This window comes from Podarcis vaucheri, assembly GCF_965113315.1.
Source record: "Podarcis vaucheri genome assembly, chromosome: 5".
NCBI lineage: Eukaryota > Metazoa > Chordata > Lepidosauria > Squamata > Lacertidae > Podarcis > Podarcis vaucheri.
Window position 1 is genome coordinate 4,012,341 of NC_138763.1, and position 21,778 is coordinate 4,034,118.

A 21,778-nucleotide genomic window follows, 5' to 3' on the forward strand; every position below is an offset into this window, starting at 1 on the left:
CCACCTCATAGCAGCTTAGAGAGGTTTTTGCATTGTGTACCCACCTTATTGGGGGATATATTAGCAGGACAGACACCTCGGGTTGAAAGTGGGGGAATTGCGATAAAAAGTTATTTCATTTGAAAATACCCATTGGTTCAAGGCTAAGGTAACCAAGCCTGATGTATGACATTAGGCGTGGAGCAGTTAAAGAGGCAGCTTGGCAAAAGGGTTTTTGTTACACTCCTGCAAACCTCCAAGCCCTGCATTTTGCAAGGCCCAAGGGTCTGTTCAGCAGGCTCAGTTTTTGTAACCAGTCAGTCAGGGCCCTGTCCTCCAAAGACAGGCATAAAGAGGTGAGCAAGGCAGGGGCAGGTCTCCCAGGACTGAGAGCCAAGATGCTTTCCAAATTATCCATCCTGCAGAAGAAGGCGTGTGAGTGAGTTACTCATGTGCCCCTGGGAGCAAGGCCCCCTGTTTACTAGCCAAATGTTTTGGGGCCTGTATGTGGGCTGAGAGTGTCTCAGCAGGCTAAGATGATGCTCCTGGCAAGCAAAGTGTTTGGCAGACCCACCTTCTCAAGGCAGCGCCATGATCAGGCAGAGGAGGACAGGCCCAGTCTTGCACAACGGCTGGTTGTGCAAAGAACAGGACGTGCCCCTCTGCCTTCCCTACCTCTGCCTTGTCAACGGCAAACTGATTTCTCTTTTGCAACCTCATGCTAAGGCGGTGTTTGGTTTTCGAATCGGACTTGGGTCAACACAACATGTAAACGAAAGGTCCCTTTTCCGGCTTGCAGTGTGACATTTCCCTCCTTTGCATCGGCATCTGGAGCAGCTGTTGGTATAAAAGGAGCTGTGATCCTGTCCTGAGCTGGCTGTGTCTCGCACACCAGCAGCACAGACTGCACGTACAACCTTCGCAGCTATCGAACAGACGGTGTAGCAGCCCAGAGCCATCTCCAGCCTCGCAGAGCCCCTTCTGGCGGATTTAGGGTAGTTGCGGCCCAATGTGCCAAGCCGTATTGCTCCTCTGTGCCTTGCTCCAAATCTGAGATCTGACAGGCTAGATCACAGGGCGTGGAGACGTCAAAAGGGACTCCTTAGGACTGTGGGGAGGCCTGAGGCAACGTGCGTTCAACTTGCAGGACTTGGGTCTGGAAGGTGAGACTAGATTTGCCCCAGCTCTCAGTTTTTACACTCGACGGGGAAAAGGGATTGTGAAATGTTTGGAATGGAAAGATACCGGTTTGCCTTCCACTGCTGCTCTGCCCCACATCCTGGCATAGCTTCTAAGCCATGCCCATATACCATTGCTATGATTTAATACTCACCCTTCCCCCTAAGGTCCCAGGGCAGGTTAGAACAATTAAAGCACAGTTCAAAACAGTATTAAAATCAGTTCAAAACAACTTACACAGGAATCGGGTGGCTCCTAAGAACGTACACCTCAAGCAGTAATTAGTTGTATCTTCTTCATCCTCTAGGAGCTCTGCCAGATCCACCTCTGGCGGGAGGGAGTTCCACGACTTAGGGGTCTCCAGACCCAAACGTCTGAGCATGGTGAAACAATCCAGTGTGGCGTAGTAGTTAAGAGTGTCAGGATTCAAATCCACACTTGGCTAGGAAGCTTGCTGGGTGACCTTGGGGTGATCACTGCTGCTCAGGCTAGCCTACTTCCCAGGGTTGTTGGGGGAAATACAGGAGCGGAAGACCAGCTGCAGCGCCTTGCACTGCTTGGAGAAGAAGGTGGGATCAAAATGGAATGAATGAAATTAAATAATTGAGAGGGCACCCTCTGCTGATCTTAGCACCCAAAAGGGTCTGTAGGGAAGGGGGGAGTCTTTCTAGTATTCAGGGCTTGGGTCATTTAATCTAACATGAGGACTTTAAACTGGGCCTCGAAATGAACTGCCAGCCAGTGCAGCTGTTTTAAAATTGGAGTAAACCCATGCTTATTTTTTTTGCAGTAACCTTACTAAGTTGATGTCTTGCAAACGCTTTGCACTGTGATTCCCACTAGCCAGCCAGTCTGTATGCTACGAGTTGTAGTCCAAAATATCTCGAGGGCGCCAGTTTGGGGAAGGTTGTCTAGTCCGACAGTACTCCTGGCAGCGACACATTTGGGGATCACAAAGAGATGAAACTTTGAGAGGAGTTGTCTGTGGAGCAGACTAAGAGGGCACCTGATCTAGGGCTCCTAGTCTGTTTCCCAGTTGTAGAAGGTGCTTTGCACAGACGAAAGAGAAAAGAGCGCCATGTTCTAACACCCTTTGTCCTGTAGATGGCACTGCAGCACTGCTCACAGGAACATTTCCCCACTTTTGGCAAAAAGTTAAGGCATTTGCAAAGGGGAAATGTGTAATTATTACTATTATTATTATTACATTTATATGCCAACTTTAACTTCCAAGTATCTCAAAACGTTGTACACGGTTCTGTTCCTCCCCATTTCATCTTCACAACAACCTTGTGAGGTTATTTTCCAGGTGAAAATAAATTATCCGTGGTTGGGTTTGCTAGTGGTGCCTTTGACCCCAAGGCATTGGGAGGGGGAGCCTTTTTGTGCAATCTCCCTACTGCAAGGCTCTGGTGGATAACCTTTTCTTTCAATCTGAGGGCCTCATTCCCTTTTGAGCAACTTTCTGGGGGCTGCATGCTGGGGAAGGGGGCAGAAGGAAAAACAGACAGAGCAATGAACACGAAGTTTACATTTGTGCAGAAGGGTAGTTTCTACACACATCCACACACCCCTCTCTGTTTTGCTTCCAGGCGAGCAGGCATTATCAGAGTTCAATGATATTTTCCAGCCAGGCAAAAATTCCCAAGGTGGGTGCAGAGCAGGTTCATTCAGGAAATAAGAATACATCTATCCACAATAGTTAGCTGATTTCTGATTTTAACTTGTACAATTTGCTATAAACCACCTTGATAATTTTTTCAAATGAGCAGTGGCAGATAAACAATTTTATAGATAAAAATACGAATGCAGTATAATAAAACAAAGTTAAACCATGCCAAGTAAAAGAGCAATAAATCAGAATATAATCTTGGTACCAGCTAACACCAGGCCTGAGAGAAAAGGTTTGACCAGGCAACAGGAGCTCACAAGGGTTATAGCCACCCAAGACTCTGGGAGGAGGGCATTCTGCTGTCAGGGTGTGACTATGGAGAAGGAACAGAGGAAGTTGCCTAATACAGAGTCAGACCATTGATCCATCAGCATTGTCTACAATGCACTGACCGGCCGCAGCTCGGCAGGGTTTTAGGCAGGAGCATTTCCAAGCCTTACCTGGAGAGCTCAGGGCGTGGACCTATGACCTTCTGCCTTCAAAGAGATCCCCTCCCCCCACTGTGCTATGACCTGTTCCCTGGCTCACAAAGAGCACTCAAAACAACTTCGTAGGACTGGGTCCTCATCAAAGTGATCTTCCTGGTTTGGGGCCAAAATATCTGAAGGATTACCTGCCTCCGCATGTGCTTGCCTGTACTCTGATATCACCGCCAGAGTCCTTTTCTGATTACCCGTGCCATCTGAGCTCCAATGGGTGGTTACCAGGGAAAGGGTCTTTTTGGTGGTGGCCCCTGGATTTGGAAAAATCTCCCCGAACAGGCTCACCTGGCACCCACTCTGATGTCTTCCCAGTGCCAGGTGAGGGCTTCTTAAAACCTTTGTCGATCTGTTTAATTCTCTCTTTGCATGCATTATTTTCATGCTGCTTTAAGAGACATGCTGCACTGAATTTATGTTTACGCATTAGTCATTTCACTGCACTTTGAAATAATATATTGTTTAGGTCTCCTGAACCAACTTGTTTGAAAGCTGGATCATAAACCTTAGCAACAAGCAGATACCTTGGGGGTTACCCTATGAAACTGAGGAGCGATAGGCACAGAACAGACAGATTGTAAATAATATATCACACAAAAACCTTTTGTTAATTTAGCTGCGCAGCTGAAATTGGTCGTGTTTAGTTGGCATCCCATTTTGTCTTTGTCTCTAAAGAGGGGTGCAGGCCCACAGAGGGGTGCATGCATGCAAACCTAGACAGTTGTGTAAGTGCCACTGAGTGACGTCACACAGAAGAGCTAGAAAGAGACAAGGAGGGCAGAGGAGGAATCTGATACCCTGATTTGCAACACATAAGGATTAAGAGTAGGGGACAGATTTAGGATATGGAAGAACACCTGCTGTGCCAGTTTAGCAAAAAAAAAAAAAAGCCACCCTTTCAGCACAGGAGGAGGTGCTTTCCAGGGAATTGGACTGATTTGCAGCCAAACGTCTGGAGCAGCGGGACCAGATTAAGTTATTGAATGAGACGGTTCAGGTTCCATCCGTACAGCAGATGCAAGTCTGGGCACAGAAATGAGATCATTCCTGCTCTGGTTTTTTCCCCCTTAGGGAGTCAGAGGCTGTTGCAATAAATGCCTCCTCTTTGTGAGAAATTCCATAACAGAGGCAAAGAGCAACACTCAAGGCTTTTCAATCCACCTGCAGTTCTATGGAAAGCCTTACGGCGTATCACTCAGGCTATGTAAACATTAGTGGCTTAAAACGAAGCGCATTTAAAGTTGCATTTGCAAAATGTTATGCACACTGGAGAGCGGGACGGGGATGTCTTCACCTGATGCGCGTGACCTGTTTGGTTTCCCCAAACCTGCAACCCCACCATACTCCTATTCATAAAGCTGTCATCTAGGCATGTAGAACAGCTGTCTCAAATGCACACACATCAGCTTAACTGCCAAGGGAATGTGGCTTACCTTTTCAACTCGGAGGCAAGCCAGTTTGAAGGAAAACATACCCAACAAGAGTATTCTTCAAGCAACTATAGGACTGATGTGGATTACGGATAATGTCATGCGAAACTTGGCTTCAAACACCAGTGATTGGAGCACACTGGAGACAGTGCAAGAGATAATGTGCACACAAGCCTAAAGCTGTGAAGTCTGGGGTGTTTTTGTAAAAGCGAAATGGGCATGCTCCAATGGGAAGATCACCTGCACAAGCCTAATTAAAATGAATGAGAGCTGTGCGAGAGCACACTAGTCATTCTGTTCGAGTCCCCTTCATTTCAACCAGGACTGGAGAACGTCTGCTGGACTGCGCCGAAAGCTTTTAGTCATCGTGTCTGTAGAGTTCTTTGGAAATGCCTGGAATAAAATTGTGGGTGTGGGTGTGGCTGGAAGGTGGTTGTTGGTTGTTGCTGTTGTTTTGTTTTTGTTGTTTTTAAGGGTTGGCATCCAATTTCGTTGCACTTGTGCAATGCTGCACTAGTGTAATGACAATAAAGAATCTATCTATCTATCTATCTAAAATTGGCATTATGGGGCAAGATCATCTAGATCAAGGATGGGTGACCTTTGACCCTTCCGGTGATGGAGGACTATAACCCCCACCATTCCTGGTAATTGTTCTCTTCTGGATGGGGCTGATGGGGGTCTTGAGCCCAACCACATCTAGAAGGCAAGAGGGTGGCAAATGGATGACTTGTTCAGTATAGGACTGTTCCCTGAGTTGGCCAGAGAGGCTGGTGTTCTTCAGGAATCATCACATGTGAACTGAGACTGACTATCTACCTGCCTACCCATCTATCTATCTATCTATCTATCTATCTATCTATCTATCTATCAACTCCCCCTCCCTAAAGACCTCCCCACCCCCAACTTGAAAACTATTCATGTTTGTGAGATGCGAATTGAAACAGGTATCTATGTTTATTTAGCAAGGCTGAGATATTTTCCAGGCTGCTACGGGATTGGAATTGTTTTTTTAAAAAAACTTTTAAAAAAAATTATATTGCTGTTTGCTGCCTTTAGGGTAGGGGAGCACAGGATATAATGTATCAAATAAATAATATAGTGTTCTATGAAAAACAAACAGCCTCTAAGCAGTTTACCTAAAATACAGCAATATAAAATATCAATTTTAAAAATAGCGATTAAAAGCAAGACGTTAAAAACCGTAGATGTAATAAAATACACAGGGCAGGAAAGGTCATCCTGGGTGAATCGAAACTTTTGCGGTCTGACCGTTGGAGGCCGCCGTTTCACGCCTGGATGGAGAGCTCCCCCAGCCCCTTTTAAGACGTGTCCCCAAACCCCTTAAGGTCTCCCTCAGCCTTTGAAATCTGGATCCAAAACCCAAAGAGCCGTTAGCTATTGGCGGCCAGGCAAAAACTTCCCCGTCGGCATCATCCTGGGGGGTGGGAGTGGGCGGGGGGCGACTTGCCCCAAGTGCGCGTCTCGCTGGGGCCGGAGGATGCGGGGATGCAGGAACGGCTGGACCACTCCGGCCTGGCGCCGCCGCCGCCTCCTCCTCCGGGGGCTCGCCCTTCGCCTGTCCCGACGGTCTGCGCAGTCATCGCCGCCTGTTACATAACCCGGGCAGTGACTTAATGAATGGGGGAGGTTTGCCACCCCCACCCGCTCCTTATGGGCACAAACTCACGTTAACCCCTTCCTTCCAGCTCTCCCCGGGCCGCCTCGGTGCGCCCTGGGCGCAGAAGAGAGGCGCAGAGAGACCCCTTGAGCCAGCCCCTCTCCTTCCTCTCCCTGGCCCTCGACACCCCCACTTTCCGTGATCGGACCCCCCTCCCTTGCCCGCCCGCCCTGCGGCCCCCCACTTTCCCCTTTCCTTTGTTTTGCAGAGCCGAGGCTCCTTTAAGGGAGGCGGCGGAGGCGGAGCGAAGCGCGAAGGGAACAAGGCGACCCACGCTCCGGGCGACTTTGGCCAGCCGAGCCGGGCCGGGTGGCGCAGAGGCCGCGGCCGGGCGGGGAGGGCGACGCTCGGGCGCGCCGGGAAAGTGAGGAAGGGGCTGCTGGCAAAGGCGATCGCGGGGGAAAAGTTGATTTTTTAAAATTTGGGGGTACTTTTTTGGGGGGGAGGGAAAGAGGCTGTTTTTTTGCGGGGGGACTCTTAGAAGGGGAGCTTGGAGGAGGAAGGAGGGCGCTTTGCAGGCGTCAAGGTGGACTAGTGGAGAGGCGGGCCGGACGGAGCGCCCGGGGGGCCGGTCGGGGAAAGGAAGAGGAGGAGGTTGGGGAGACTTCGGGGCGCAGGTGGCAGAGCAGGAGAGGGAGTTTGTGGGGCTGGAGAAGAAGGGGTCAAGTGTGCCAAGGTGACCATTCGGTGGGGTGAGCCGGCTCCCCCTTGAGCCATCCGGCGGCCGGAGGTGCGGGCCAGGCGAGGGTTTTGCTGCCAGCAGGAGGCGCTGGGACTGGGGCAGGGGGTCCAGGAGGCGTGGGGCTTGGCGGTGGGGGTCCAGGAGGAGGCTTTGGGGGCGGGGGTGCAGGAGGAAGTGCTGCGTTGTGGGGTTCAGGAGCAGACTCAGGCCAGGGGGAGAGGAGAGACCCTTGGGGGGTGGGCAGGGGGAGGCCCTTGGCTGGGGGGCCTTGGGGCTGAGCAGGAGGAGGGCGAGGAGTGGCTGCAGAGTGGGGTGGGGGAGAGGCGAGTGAGGACCCCCCAGGAGCCACCTGGGCAGGTGCAGTGGGCAGGCGAGAGGCGGCTGGCAAGGGGCGCTGGAGTGCAGGAGGGGTCAGCTGGCCAGCGGCCAGAGCGCTGTGGGGTGGAAGAGGAGCACCCGCCTTTGGGGGAGGTCTGGGAGGAGAAGGGGGAGCAGGGGGAGCTGCTTGGGGGTCCGCGTGGAGCAGGCTTGCTGGAGGAGCAGGGACTGGGCCAGGCAGGCCAGGAGGAGGAAGGCCCGAGCCTGGGGGGCCGCCAGGAGCAGGAGGGGCGGGCCGGCTTGGGCCAGGAGGTGGGCCTGGGGGGCCAGCACCAGCCCTATGGCGAGCGGGATGTGAGCCCGGCGCCAGGCCTTGAGCCCTTGGGGCAGGAGGTCCGGCAGGCGGTGCAGCACTCGGCCTGGCAGGAAGGGGGCTTGGGCCAGGGGGTGCAGGAGGTGGGGGGGCTGAGGCGGGGGGTGCAGGAGCAGCGGCAGGAGCTGGGCGGCTTGGGCTGGGGGCTGCAAGAAGGGCAAGGGAACGTGGGCAGGCGGCAGCCCCTGCAGGGCTAGGAAGGTGCTGCCAAGGAAAGGACCCCCCCCTTCCCAGAAGATCCAGGCCAGCAGACCCTGAAAGCTCAATCAGCTCTCGGCTTTCCCTGCCAAAAGGACCCTGGATCTGCTGCAAAGGGGGCAGAATCCGTTCCGTTGTGGCAGAGGCTGCTGAGAGGTCCTGCCTGAACAGGCACCGGTTGGGCTCGATGACCCTTGCCATCGCCTTTCTCTCATCCGCAAGCCTCTTTGCGCAGCTTTCCCGGCTCGTTCCTGGCCTTCTGTGCATCCTTTCCGCTCCAAGTTTTAACACTGTGTATTGCAAGCTGTTTTGTGTGCGTTTCCTCCTCCTTCTGTATGGACTGAACTTACTGCAGGATCGTCTTCCCTGCGGAAACACAAATCCCTTCAAATTCCTAGAAGTTGCATGAAGTCTTAAGCCCTTGCGGTGCATCACCAACGCCTTGTTCGCCCCTCTGCTTGTATCTGGATCGCTCCATCAGCAGCCTCTTTCTCCGCCAGAGATCTTGGCTCTGCAAACTCCCAGCGGTGTGCCATGCAAAAGAGAGCAGGGGGGCCTCGCGATGGGCAGTAAACCTCAGCCCTGATGTACAGCATCCCTGTGTGGTCCTGTGGATTGCCGCAGCTGCTCCTGATGTCCTCCTCACGTGGAGTTCTGCGCAGTGTGCGACCTGCCAGCCTGGCCGTCTAACAGCTGCCTGTGTCTCTGCCTGTGTCTCTGGAAAGCCACAACAATGTTATCTTGCTGTTTGCCGGATTAACAGCAGCAGCTCTACCTGAGCAGCCGCCTTGGCAGTGTGCGGCCACGAGAGAGCGCATTGTCCCTGCCAGTGTGCAGCAGCCAAAGCAACCGAGAGAGGTTGTCTGCGTGTGTCAACAACACTCGCTCGGGCCTCCTGGCGTGTAAGATCAGCAGCAGCGGCAGCTGGCCAGCCCAGCAAAACAGCCCAGAGTGTGCACACTGCAATTTCTGGAATTTGTTCCTCTCTCTGCTGGAGAGCAGATGTGGGATCCCCATGGCAGGACAAGGAGATAAAGGGCCGCAAGCGAAGGCAGAGGCTTTGGTTGGTAAGTGAAATGCTGGTGGGGAGATTCGGGGGGGGGCTAATAACCCACCCCCTGTTGTGTAGAGTTCCTTGTCTTGTGTGTTCAGGCAACAGGCAATCGCTCACTATACTCTGATCTGAAGGTTGCGTCGGTCAGATCGGACTGACTGAAGCCATATCTAGAGCCTGTTGAGGAAGGAAGTGGGTTCCTGTGAGGTGCTTTTAAATGATATTTTATGAAATGTTGGCTCCACGGTTTGCAACACGAGCGCAAAAACTGCAGACCTTGTAAACCACTTGTAAAAGGAGGGTTTGGAAAGCTCTCTGAATTTCTGTGGATTATAACAGTACGGAAGAACATCTCATGCTAACAAATAATCTGCAAGGGGGATGAACAGGCCCTGTATCTCCTCCTAACCCCCCACCCACCCACAAACCGCTTCTCTTCTCTCATAAACAGTTCTGTCTTGGAACAGATAATTGTACTGCTTTGTAGAGGCAGATTTGTGGTGTCCACAGAGGGTGTTGCATTGGGTAGCAGAAAGCAGACTGGGGGGAAGTCATAGCCAGAAACATCTGAGGTGGGCACCAGGTTGGGGAAGGGGCACGAGGGTGGGCTTCTTCTGGGCAGGCTGGTAGATGAAGATGCTGATTTCAGACCTGTCAAGAGCTGCACAAACCGGCCCCTTCAGAATTTGGCTTTTGGCATGAGCTTCCGTTTGAAACTGGAATGAGAAAATAAAAAAAATCCTTCCAGTAGCACCTTAAAGACCAACTAAGTTAGTTCTTGGTATGAGCTTTCGTGTGCATGCACACTCCTTCAGATACACTGAAACAGAAGTTGCCGGACCCTTCTATATAGTGAGAAGGTGGGGAGGGGTATTACTCAGAAGGGTGGTGGGAATGGGAGCTATCTCAGCTATCTGCCAATCTCCCATTCCCACCACCCTTCTGAGTAATACCCCTCCCCACCTTCTCACTATATAGAAGGATCTGGCAACTTCTGTTTCAGTGTATCTGAAGAAGTGTGCATGCACACGAAAGCTCATCCCAAGAACTAACTTAGTTGGTCTTTAAGGTGCTACTGGAAGGAATTTTTTTATTTTGACTATGGCAGACCAACACGGCTACCTATCTGTAACTGGAATGAGAAAAAAGTTGTTGGTCCCCATTACACACAATTCAACATCGGCAACATGTGGCTGCTCTGCTAAGAGAATTTGGCTGTCTCTGGTACAGGTTTCCTTTTCTGTATGGATCTTAGATTTGGGATGCGCCAGTCCCAAGTACCCTGCCTGCGTAGCATAAAATGCTGTGATTCCCCCGTTTCATTGGACTGGATAACCATTTGGGTGTCTTCCAAATCTGCAATTCTACGATTCTGTGAAATGCTTGCAGATTCCCCCCTGAAGAGCGTGTGGCTATACCGGTAGCTCCTTGCTCTGTAGCGAAGGAGGATTCCTGGGTACTGATCGCTCCGGAGCACTCAAGCAAGCGAGCCAAACCACAGGACCAAACTAGGTGTGATTGCTCTCCCCCTGCTTTCCCTGTTCTCCCCCCCCCCCAAAGCAGGGCAGTTTGCCTCCTTCTCAGCAGGCTCCGTTTCCAGTATGAAAAGAGTTTTGGATTTGGATTTGATATCCCACCTTTCACTCCCTTTAAGGAGTCTCAAAGTGGCTAACTTTCTCCTTTCCCTTCCTCCCCCACAACAAACACTCTGTGAGGTGAGTGGGGCTGAGAGACTTCAGAGAAGTGTGACTGGCCCAAGGTCATTCAGCAGCTGCATGTGGAGGAGTGGGGAAGCGAACCCGGTTCCCCAGATTACGAATCTACCGCTCTTAACCACTACACCACACTGGCTCTCGAGTGAAAACCAGAGACATCTCTCCCTACTTCACACATGAACAGGGATGGCATTTGAAGACGCTATGATGAACTGCCTTGTCCTGTGTTTGACTGTGCAAATTGGGTCGAGGGGCCAGTTTAAACTCTTGCAATTTGGAGGCAATCTCAAGATTTCATAGAGTTGTAGAGTTGGAAGGAAATGCAGGAATCTCAACTAAAGCACCCCAGTCTTTGCCTCTCTTTTATTTTTTCAAGTGGGAGAGAGAGTTGCCTGAACTGTATTTGCACAAAACCCCTGTCAACTGGCAATCGATAAAGGGCAGTAGGTCTCTTGTTCCTGTGGATTTTGGACTTTGGCATAAGCTTCAGGTTGAAATTAAAAAGGGAGAAAAGTCAAGTGGTTAGTCCTCATTGTTTTGTGCAATTAAAATAACAAAAAGAGCAGGTGGCTGCTTCACTAAGAGTCGAGAATTTTGTTGTCCCTGGTACAGATTTTATTTGGGTTTTCTTTAAGTGTCTTAGATTTGGGGTGTCCCAGTTCCGGGCCCAGTCACCCTGCTCTTGTGACTTCCGATGTAGCCTGTCAGCGTCTTGCCTGTGGGGAGGTCAGTTCTGTGATGGCTCTTGCAGTGAGCGAAGGTGGGAGCTGGCGCGAGCTCTTCAGAGCCGCTATGCCCTTGTAAATGGCTTGGCAGTCACGCTGCCTTCCTGAGAGTTCAGTTGTGGGATGGATTAAATTCCTGCATTTAGCTCCCAGGTTGACCCAGCTGCCTGGCCTCTTGAGCTGCCTTGTGCCCTTGGCGGAAAGGGCAGAGGGAGGATTAGGACCTGTGGCTTGGGGAATAGATTCAGAGAATTTGGAAGGGACCCCGAGGGACATCTAGACCAACCCCCTGTAATACAGGAATCACACCTGAAGAATCCCTGGCAGACTGCCACCCAGTCTCTTCTTAAAACCCCCCGAGGAAGGACAGACCAGTCTGTTCCTCTACTGAGGAGCTCTTAACTGTCAGAAAGTTCTGAAGTAGCACATGCACACGAAAGCTCATACCAATAACAAACTTAGTTGGTCTCTAAGGTGACTCACGCGGGTGGCACTGTGGGTTAAACCACAGAGCCTAGGACTTGCCGATCAGAAGGTTGACGGTTCAAATCCCCACGACGGGGTGAGCTCCCGTTGCTCGGTCCCTACTCCTGCCAATCTAGCAGTCCGGAAGCACATCAAAGTGCAAGTGGATAAATAGGTACTGCTCCAGCGGAAAGGTAAACGGCGTTTCCGTGCGCTGCTCTGGTTTGCCAGAAGCAGCTTAGTCATGCTGGCCACATGACCTGGAAGCTGTACGCTGGCTCCCTCGGCCAATAAAGCGAGATGAGCGCCGCAACCCCAGAGTCATCTGCGACTGGATCTAATGGTCAGGGGTCCCTTTTCCTTTACCTTTAAGGTGCTACTGGAAGGAATTTTTTTATTTTGTCAGAAAGTTCTTCCTGATGTTTAGTCTGTATCTCCTTTCTTGCAACTTGAAGCCATGGGTTCGAGTCCTACCCTCCAGAGCAGGAGAAAACAAGTTTCCTCCCTCCTCCATGTGACAGCCCTCAAGATATTTGAAGATGTCTATCGTATCTCCTCTCAGTCTCCTCTTTTCCAGGCTAAACATACCCAGCTCCTTCAACCACTCCTCATAAGGCTTGGTTTCCAGGCCCTTGATCATCTTGGTTGCCCTCCTCTGGACACCTTCCAGCTTGTCAGCATCCTTCTTAAATTGTGGTGCCCAGAATTGGACACAGTATTCCAGGTGTGGTCTGACCAAGGCAGGATAGAGAGGGACTATGACTTCCCTTGATCTGGACACTAGTCTTCTGTTAATGCAGCCTAGAATAGCATTAGACTTTTTTGCTGCTGCATCACACTGTTGACTCAAGCTAAGCTTGTGGTCCACCAAGACCTCTAGATCCTTTTCACACGTTCTTCTGTCTCCTGTCCTATATAGTCATACCTCGGGTTACAGACACTTCGGGTTGCGCAATTTCGGGTTGCGCATCATGCCGAACCCGGAAGTACCAGAATGGGTTACTCCCGGGTTTCGGCAGTCGCGCATGCGCAGAAACGCGAATCGCAATCCACACATGCGCAGATGCTGCGCTGCGGGTTGAGGACGTGCTTCCTGCACGGATCACGTTCACAACCCGAGTGTCCACTGCATTTGCGCACCTGGTTCTTCCTGCCTAAGTACAGAACCTGACACATGTCTCTATTTAAATCCATTTTGTTACATGTGGCCCAATTCTGCAATCGATTAAGGTCAGCCTGATCCTATTTTCTCAGGTATTAATTAGCCAGCCCTCCCAGTTTGGTGTCATCTGCAAATCGGATGGGTTTCCCCTGAATTCCTTCAGTTATATAACAGTGTCGAACAACACCCTGTAGCACCCCACTTGTCACTTTCTCCCCAGGGTGATGAAGACCCCTTGATGAGCACGCTTTCGGATGGTCAAACAGCTACAAATCCTCCTAACAGAAACATTGCCTAGCCTGAATTTTACCAGCCTCCCCGCCAAAATATCGGGGGGGGGGGACTTTGTCGCATGGCTTAGTTTCCAGAAAGGTTTGCTAGTTTGTGCTAGAATCCCACCCGTGAAATAGTGTGGCAATGTTCAGGGATGCAGGAGAGGATATATTGCCTGATTATAGCCTTTCCAACTTGTGTAAACAAATTCCACAATTTAGCAGAGTAACATTCCCCTTTTTAAACTCACAGCGGATGCTCTATAGCCTCTATAATAACTGTTCTGGTATTTCCCCCTTATTCCCTCATAAAAGATAAGGCATGTAACAGTCTTCTACAAAAGTATAAAAAGGTTTACTCACACATCATTCTGTTCACAATAGGATCCCAGAAGGCAGACATAGCTTAGAAAAGTAACATACACCTGGAAACTATCTCATAAGGAGACAGTCCCTTTGGCTGGAGGCCAAGAGAGCATCTTTGGCTAAGCAGATGTTGCTTCTTCGATGCATGTAGTCAAAGAGAGAGAGATGGCTGCCCTGCCCTGTGCTTTTGTCGTTACCTGCACAGGTGAGGCCACGCCCACCTCTAGTCACATGCAGAGGAAGTCTCTCCCAGCCCAGAAGGAAACAGGAAGTTGACCTGCTGGCTGGATAAACATTCCTCCCCATGTGTAAACATGTTCACTCTAGGAATGTTGTACTTGACTGCTCTTGTGTTTCACATCCCACAGTGAGAAGCCTGGAAGCGCCTCTCCTTCCTTGGAGGTTTTTAAGCAGAGCTCGGATGGCCACCTGCCATGAGCTGAGATTCCTTGCATTGCAGGGGGGTTGGGATGGATGACCCTTGGGGATCCCTTCACAGCCTACAACTCTATGATTCTAAGCCTGCTTTTCTTCCCCCCACAGCAATGTGCTTTGGCCTCGCACAAGCCCACATCCCACCCAACGTGGCGCCACTGGGACATGTTGTGTGGGGAGGGGGACACATGGTTCCTGTTGATCAGAGCCCTTCTGTTCTCCTGGGTCTCCAGATGTTGTGCAGATGGTGCCCCAAAGCATTTCCTCTCCATTCTCTTTTCTTTTCCTCCCTTTGTTTCCCCTTCCGTGCTCTGGGCCACATCCAGGCAGGCGGTCGGAGGCGGCTGTGCCTGAGAAAGTGCTGAGCGACTTTGCTGAGCCTCCCTAATCTGACCCAGGAGAGGCAGATTGCTGGCAGGGGAGCTTCTCATTTCGGGGGTCCAGAAATGGCACAAAGGGGGAGGTTTTTTTGGGTGCCGTTCTGCCAAGGAAAAGTGCAATGCAGGAGGAGCAGTCAGGACAGAGGATCACAACTATCGTATTTTTCGCTCTATAGGACGCACTGGACCATAGGAGGGGGAGAACAGGGGAAAAAAATTCTCCCCCTCTCCGCTCAGCGCCCCTTCAGCGAAGCGGCAGGAGAAACGGAGCCCCTTCCATTTCTCCTCCCGCTTCGCTGAAGGGGCGCTGCGCAGAGAGGGAAAACTGTGCAGCACCTCTCCAGCGAAGCGAATCCTGGAGAGCAAGAGGGATCGGTGTGCACCGACCCGTCTCGCTCTCCAGGCTTCAGGCCGCTATCCGCAAGTCTTCGGAGCACAGCGGGAACTCCTACTGCGCTCCGAAGGCTTCGGATAGCTGCCTGAAGCCCCCGGAGCGCAGCGGGAGTTCCCTCTGCGCTCCGGGGGCTTCAGGTGGCTTCAGCGAAAGCAACTCGAAGCCTCCGGAGCGCGGGGGGAGCTCTCCCTCTGCGCTTTGGAGGCTTCGCGTTGCTTTTGCTGAAGCCAAGGAGCCTGCATTCGCTCCATAAGACACACACACATTTCCCCTTTATTTTTGAAGGGAAAAAAGTGCATCTTATAGAGCGAAAAATACGGTAAGCCCTGCAAAACCAGAACTTGCCCATTGGGGTTCGACAAAAGATTGTGGGGTGGATTGTGATCTGTGCAAAACCGTGCCATTTGCTGCCCTCGGCATAATTCCCGAAGGCCTTGCAACAATGTAAGAAGTGCCTTTTGGATCAGGCCATTGGCCCACCGAATAGGGCTAGGAATGACAACAACAACAACAACAACAACAACAACAATAATAATAATAATAATAATAATAATGTAGAATATGTACCCTGCCCAAGGAGGCCAGGGCAGCAGGAATGGAAAGGCTCTTTTCCAACGGCGCTAGAGAGCCGTGGTTCGTTGGAGGAGACCAACCAGATGTTGCCGTCCAGATGTAGATGGGCATCAGCCAGGCTGGCCAGTGGTGAAGGGCGATGGGAGCTGCAGCTGAACAACATCTTGGGGGCAGCAGGTTGGGAAGGCTGGTGCAGATGATATTGGGACAGGGGTTTGAGCTGCGCTCTGTTTTGTTACTCCTAACACATTATCTTGAAATTAATGTTATTATTTATTCAATTTATATACCGCCCTTTATCCAAAGATCCCAGGGCGTTGTACAACATTACGAACATACAGTGGTACCTGTAGTACCTCGGGTTACAAACGCTTCTGGTTACATACGCTTCAGGTTACAGACTCTGCTACCCCAGTTTCAGGTTAAGAACAGACCTCCGGAACAAATTAAGTTCTCAACCCAAGGAACCACTGAATAAGAATTCTTGATGGCACTCTGAGTTAGCCTTCCCCAAGCTGGTGCCCTGCCCATGCTCCTGCGCCATGTCTGCTGTCCTCCCTGACCCATTGGCCAGGTTGGCTACTGGGGCTGATGGGTTTGGCAGCCCCAACATCTAGAGGGCACCCCAAGGCCTGGGAAGGCTGAGCCTTATCTTCGGCTGAGCCCATTCTGTCCAGGCTTTGGGCAGGGCCCCCGCCTGGCCCGGATGCTTGGAAAGAAACAATCAGCGAGGGAGGAAAAGGCCCTGACGATAACGGCATTGGGTTGTTCTGTTCTGTCCCACTAATCGCTCTCTCCCACTCTCTGCTGATAACCAAAGTTGCAGGAGGCAGTGGGGGGGGGCTTAGGGTCATCTGGGGGCATTGGCTGTGCTGGGGGAAGGGGGTTTGGGGAAGGGTCGTGGCTCACCGGCAGAAAGTCCCAGGTTCAGATCAGGGTTAGAAACCAGCCAGGTGCGTTTTGTGACTGGCACAGACCCAGTTGCGGCCGCATGGAAATCTCCGGGTGCTGGGTTGGCAACTGGGGAAAGCAAAAAGAGATGGAATATTTCCCTTGAAGCTTTGAGTTTGGATTGTTTTATTTGATGTTTTAAGGGGTGCTAAACGGCTTTGAATTTGTTCCCTTCAAATATAAAACGGTATAGAAATGAGATTAATAATAATAATAATAATAATAATAATAATAATAATAATAATCTCCATTGACAAAAAAGACTCTGGGGTTGCGGTGCTCATCTTGCTTTACTGGCCGAGGGAGCCGGCATTTGTCCACAGCTTCCGGGTCATGTGGCCAGCAGGACTAAGCCGCTTCTGGCGAACCAGAGCAGCGCACGGAAATGCCGTTTACCTTCCCGCTGGAGTGGTACCTATTTATCTACTTGCACTTTGACGTGCTTTCGAACTGCTATGTTGGCAGGAGCAGGGACCGAGCAACGGGAGCTCACCCCGATGTGGGGATTCGAACCGCCGACCTTCTGATCGGCAAGTCCTACGCTCTGTGGTTTAACCCACCACCACCTGCGTCCCACAGGGTTGTAAAGACTAGGACTAGCCGCCTGACAAACAGTTTCTATCCAAATGCAATTTTGGTTTTAAATGCAGTATAAGGAGTATCTATGGGAGTATATTATATTTAAAAATGGGGTATCAGAGTTTTTAGGGGACTAACCAGGTGGGGATAGGTGGGATAGCAGGCTTGTTGGTTTTTGAATGTCTGGTGTAGATTTTTTCAATTTCGTTGTACTGTATGGGACAAAGACAATAAAGATCATCGTCTCGTATCGCCCTGGGAATAGCTGTTTTTGCTGGGTGTTGTTTGGAGTGGAGTGTTTTCCTGTCCTCCAGGGACCAGCCCTCCCGAAATGTTCCCAAGCAGAGCTACTGGCAGGCGGAGGAAGGGGATGGAGCGACAGGGGCGTGGGAAATCTGCCCTACTACAGGTCTGGGCTGCTCTACTCACGAGAAATCACACAGCAGCATCCCCCATTAGCAACAATAACTCTGTTGTTCTTGGCAGGCCAAGGAAGCACCGGCTTTTCCCTTTAGCTGTACCCAAGTGCGGGGGGGGGGGCGGATCCTGACCTTGCCTGAGAGTTGGCTGGGGAAGACAGTCGCTAGGCTGTGGCTGGGCATCTGTGTGACTCGGATCAGGCCAACCAAATGATTGAGCGGCTCCCCCACGAGGAAACGCTTGCAGCATTTGGGACCTTGCAATGCAGTGAAATGGGTAGGACGTGGCCCTTGTAGCAATGCAAGTTCCACAGACCAGAGTGGCTGAGTGGGCGCATATCCTAGAATCTCAGAATTGTGGCGTTGGAAGGGACCCCGGCGGTCATCTAGCCCAACCCCCTGCAATGCAGGAATCTCAACATGGCAGGTCCCCCACCCAATTTGAAACCACACCAGACCCTGCTTAGCTTCAGTTGCAGGAATCGCAACGAAAGCATCCCTGAGAGATGGCCATTTGTCATGGAAGGGGGAAACAGGGGCCAACTTATCTGTGTAGAAAACAGGAAACCAAGACTGGGAAGAATTATTGGGGAAGGAGAAAACTGAGGACTCCAAGCTTTAAAGTGTCACAGAGCACGGCAGAGAGTCAGGCCTCCGATTCTCTAATTTTATTAAATACGAAACCCCATATTTTGCTGAAGCTTCTTCTTGTTCTGCCTCAAACCCTTGCAGCTCCAGACAGGAAACCTCTGGCGACTGACGCCTGTCTTCTCCATCCTCTTGCAGTTTGGGTGTGACCCACCTCCATGGACCACCCTGTGACACCTGGGATCCTGGGATCCTCTGCCTGAGGGAGACCCTAACCGTCTGAAGCAGCTGGGTCACCCTCTCAGTAGATCTCCTGCTCCAGGTCGATCCTTTCTTGAGGGAGAAGAAGCAAGTCATAAGGGAAGGTGGAGAACCAAAGGACTGACGCTTCTCTTCCAGAGCCTCCTGGAGAGAAAGGAAACACTGGGATTGGGAGACAGAAGATGACCCAAATAACACAGCCTCAGGTAGGTAAACAATCATAGGCGAGTTTACTCAGAAGTAAGCCTTGCTGAGCTTCATGGGCTTCTAAGTAGCTGCACATAGGATTGCAAGCTTAGGCTATCTAGCCTAGGACTGATCAGCGTTGACTTTCCAGGTTGTACAATAAAGACCAGCTGCGTTTAAGAAAAGTCCGGACATGGTTACGGTGGAAACTCATCTTCAGGACCTGATATCTTTTTAATTTATTTTTTAAAAGCAGGTTCAGGTGATTGTTTAGCAGGGAGAAGGATTCTAGGCTAAATGTTTCCCTGGTGTGTTAGCTTTCTTTGGGGAGGGATTCCGCCACACACACCACTTGCTCTGAAGTTGCACAGCCCAGACACAGGATTTCCGCCTCGCTGAGAACCAGGAGCTTATTTCCTCCCTCCCGAGATTTTAGCGCGTCCTCTAAGTTGAGACCATCGGACCTGGAACTGCTAGGTAGCATCTAGGTTTTTCTTAATAGAAAAATTCTTTCAATGGCTTTTTTCTGGATGGAATTGGATAGTGCAGAGTTAAGACTTCTAAAGTTTTATTTATTTCTTGTTTTAACTGGCGAATAAGTACATAGGCTGGGGGACGCGGGTGGCGCTGTGGTCTAAATCACAGAGCCTAGGGCTTGCCAATCAGAAGGTCGGTGGTTCGAATCCCCGCGACGGGGTGAACTCCCGTTGCTCGGTCCCTGCTCCTGCCAACCTAGCAGTTCAAAAGCCCATCAAAGTGCAAGTAGATAAATACCGTATTTTTCGCTCTATAAGACGCACCAGACCACAAGACGCGCCTAGTTTTTGGAGGAGGAGAACAAGAAAAAAAAATTCTGAATCTCAGAAGCCAGAACAGCAAGAGGGATCGCTGCACAGTGAAAGTAGCAATCCCTCTTGCTGTTCTGGCTTCTGGGATAGCCGCGCAGCCTGCATTCGCTCCATAAGACGCACACACATTTCCCCTTACTTTTTAGGAGGGAAAAAGTGAGTCTTATAGAGCAAAAAATACGGTAGGTACCGTTCCAGCAGGAAGGTAAATGGCGTTTCCGTGTGCTGCTCTGGTTCGCCAGAAGCGGCTTAGTCATGCTGGCCACATGACCTGGAAGCTGTACACCAGCTCCCTCGGCCAATAAAGCAAGATGAGTGCCGCAACCCCAGAGTTGTCCGCGACTGGACCTAATGGTCAGGGGTACCTTTACCTTTAAGTACATAGGCTGCTGCGTATGTTTCTGAGCATGGCATCTAACCGGGTGGTGAATTGAACAAGTGGCTTCCTGAGTGTGCAAGCCGTTTTCAGGAAACGTGTCATTGCGGCTGGCAGAAAATGAAAGTTTAAGCAGGCTTGCTCAAGACTCATTTGATCTCTGCCCAGCAGGGGTGGCATTTGAAACCTGGCCTCCCCAGCTCATTGCTCCATCTCTTGGGAACTTAGGAATCATAGAACTGTAGAGTTGGAAGGGACCCCGGGGATCATCTAGCCCAACCCCCCCAAAATGAAGGAGGTGCCTTATCTGGTACTCAGCGGCTCAGCATTGCCTACATAAAGGGGGGAGACCTCTTTTTGGTTTTGCGAGTCAGATGCTAATTAGGATCAGCATTATGGGCAGAATGCGACTGGTGGGCAGGACCCATATGGCAGTGACACACGCTCATGATGATGTCACATAATTGACAGGTGAATTGCCCCACCCACCTGTCCAAAATCCCTTGCACATTGCGCTGCTCAAGGGACAATGTTTCCCGTCATTTCCCAAAGCACCAAGCATGGAGCTAGCAAACTGTTTCTTTCTCCCCACTCCATGGGGAATTGGGGACAAAGAAAGGGGCATTTTATGGGCATCGCTGCTGTGCGCAAGAGGGGCCCCTCGAAAAAGCAGGTTTCATCTCTCCATGTTATGCACACCAGCAGAGAGAGAATAATTCCTATAAAACCCAAGATGCATGGCTTGAAAGGTCACTCTTTCTCCCTGCTCAGACTCAACAGCAGCAGGCACAGAGAATGGGGAGGGACAGGATTACAGAGGGTGGGAGAAAAACCCTTTAGCTGGATCAGGCCAATGGCCTTATTACTCCAGCATCCTGTTTTCTCAGTGGCCAACCAGAAGCCCCCAAGCAGGATTTGAGCACAACATCACTGCCACTGTTTCCAGCAACTGGTATTCAAAACAATTTCCAGGAAGACGTCCTGCACTCTCTGCTCACTCCAGCTTGCCACTAGTAAAGGGTAAAGGGACCCCTGACCATTAGGTCCAGTCGCGGACGACTCTGGGGTTGCATCACTCATCTCGCTTTACAGGCTGAGGGAGCCGGCGTACAGCTTCCGGGTCATGCGGCCAGCAGGACTAAGCCGCTTCTGGCGAACCAGAGCAGCACATGGAAACGCCGTTTACCTTCCTGCTGGAGTGGTACCTATTTATCTACTTGCACTTTGACGTGCTTTCGAACTGCTAGGTTGGCAGGAGCAGGGACCAAGCAACGGGAGCTCACCCAGTCGTGGGGATTCGAACCGCCGACCTTCTGATCGACAAGTCCTAGGCTGTGTGGTTTAACCCACAGCGCCACCCACGCCCCTACCCGCTTGCCACTAGAGGGCACTATAGGAATACACATGTTCTTCTTTGGTGATCACTGAGTAACTGAGTACTGAGTAGCTGAGTAAGATTGTCTTCCATAAACACGGTTTTAACAATGAGTCCGTAAGTGACTGTGGAGGCCAATTCTGGATCCACACATCCTTCCACAGTGGGGACATTGGTTTCTGGGCGGGAGTTGATCATGGTGTGGATTTGCCAAGCGTGCCTTCCTCTTAGCACGTTTCTCCCTTGCGTCCTGAGTTCGAGTGTCTTCAAAGCCCATGACACGTTTGGTCAAGGCTGTTCTCCATTTAGAGTGCTCACAGGCCAGTGCTTCTCAATTGTCATACACAGACATACCCTTAAGACAGGATTTGTGAAGGAAAAGTCAATGGGGAGGCTTTTCCATTTTCCTTCACCTTGCAGAGAAATCATCTGGTCAGTTTGGGAGTCAAAATGGTTTCAGGGCTGTTTTCCTGTGCTGCTTCAGACATGTGGTTTATATATTTATGTACGTGTTTGCTTGGTAAATTTATGAACATTTATTATATATATAAGACCTTCAATTTTTGTATTTCACTGCCAAGATATTAACCTGCCTTATACAAACAGTGAATCTTATCTGCGTTTATGCCAATGATAGGGAACCTGGTATCCCTCAGGTGAAGC

General features: G+C 50.9%; 2 protein-coding genes across 3 annotated transcripts in view; one reads left to right on the plus strand and one right to left on the minus strand.

Moving 5' to 3' along the window:
* Nucleotides 1-21,778, minus strand: part of LOC309532935 (uncharacterized protein) — a 317,735-nt gene that overhangs the window by 233,301 nt on the left and 62,656 nt on the right. The window lies entirely within an intron of this gene.
* Nucleotides 7,892-21,778, plus strand: part of TNK2 (tyrosine kinase non receptor 2) — a 97,455-nt gene continuing 83,568 nt past the window's right edge. Inside the window, exons 1-2 of one of the 2 annotated variants that reach the window (XM_082223957.1) lie at nt 7,892-9,058; nt 18,268-18,536. In XM_082223957.1, the coding sequence (XP_082080083.1) occupies nt 18,513-18,536 (24 nt within the window). In that variant the 5' untranslated portion in view covers nt 7,892-9,058; nt 18,268-18,512. The remainder of the gene's footprint in view (nt 9,059-18,267; nt 18,537-21,778) is intronic. The other variant, XM_082223958.1, reaches the window with a different exon arrangement.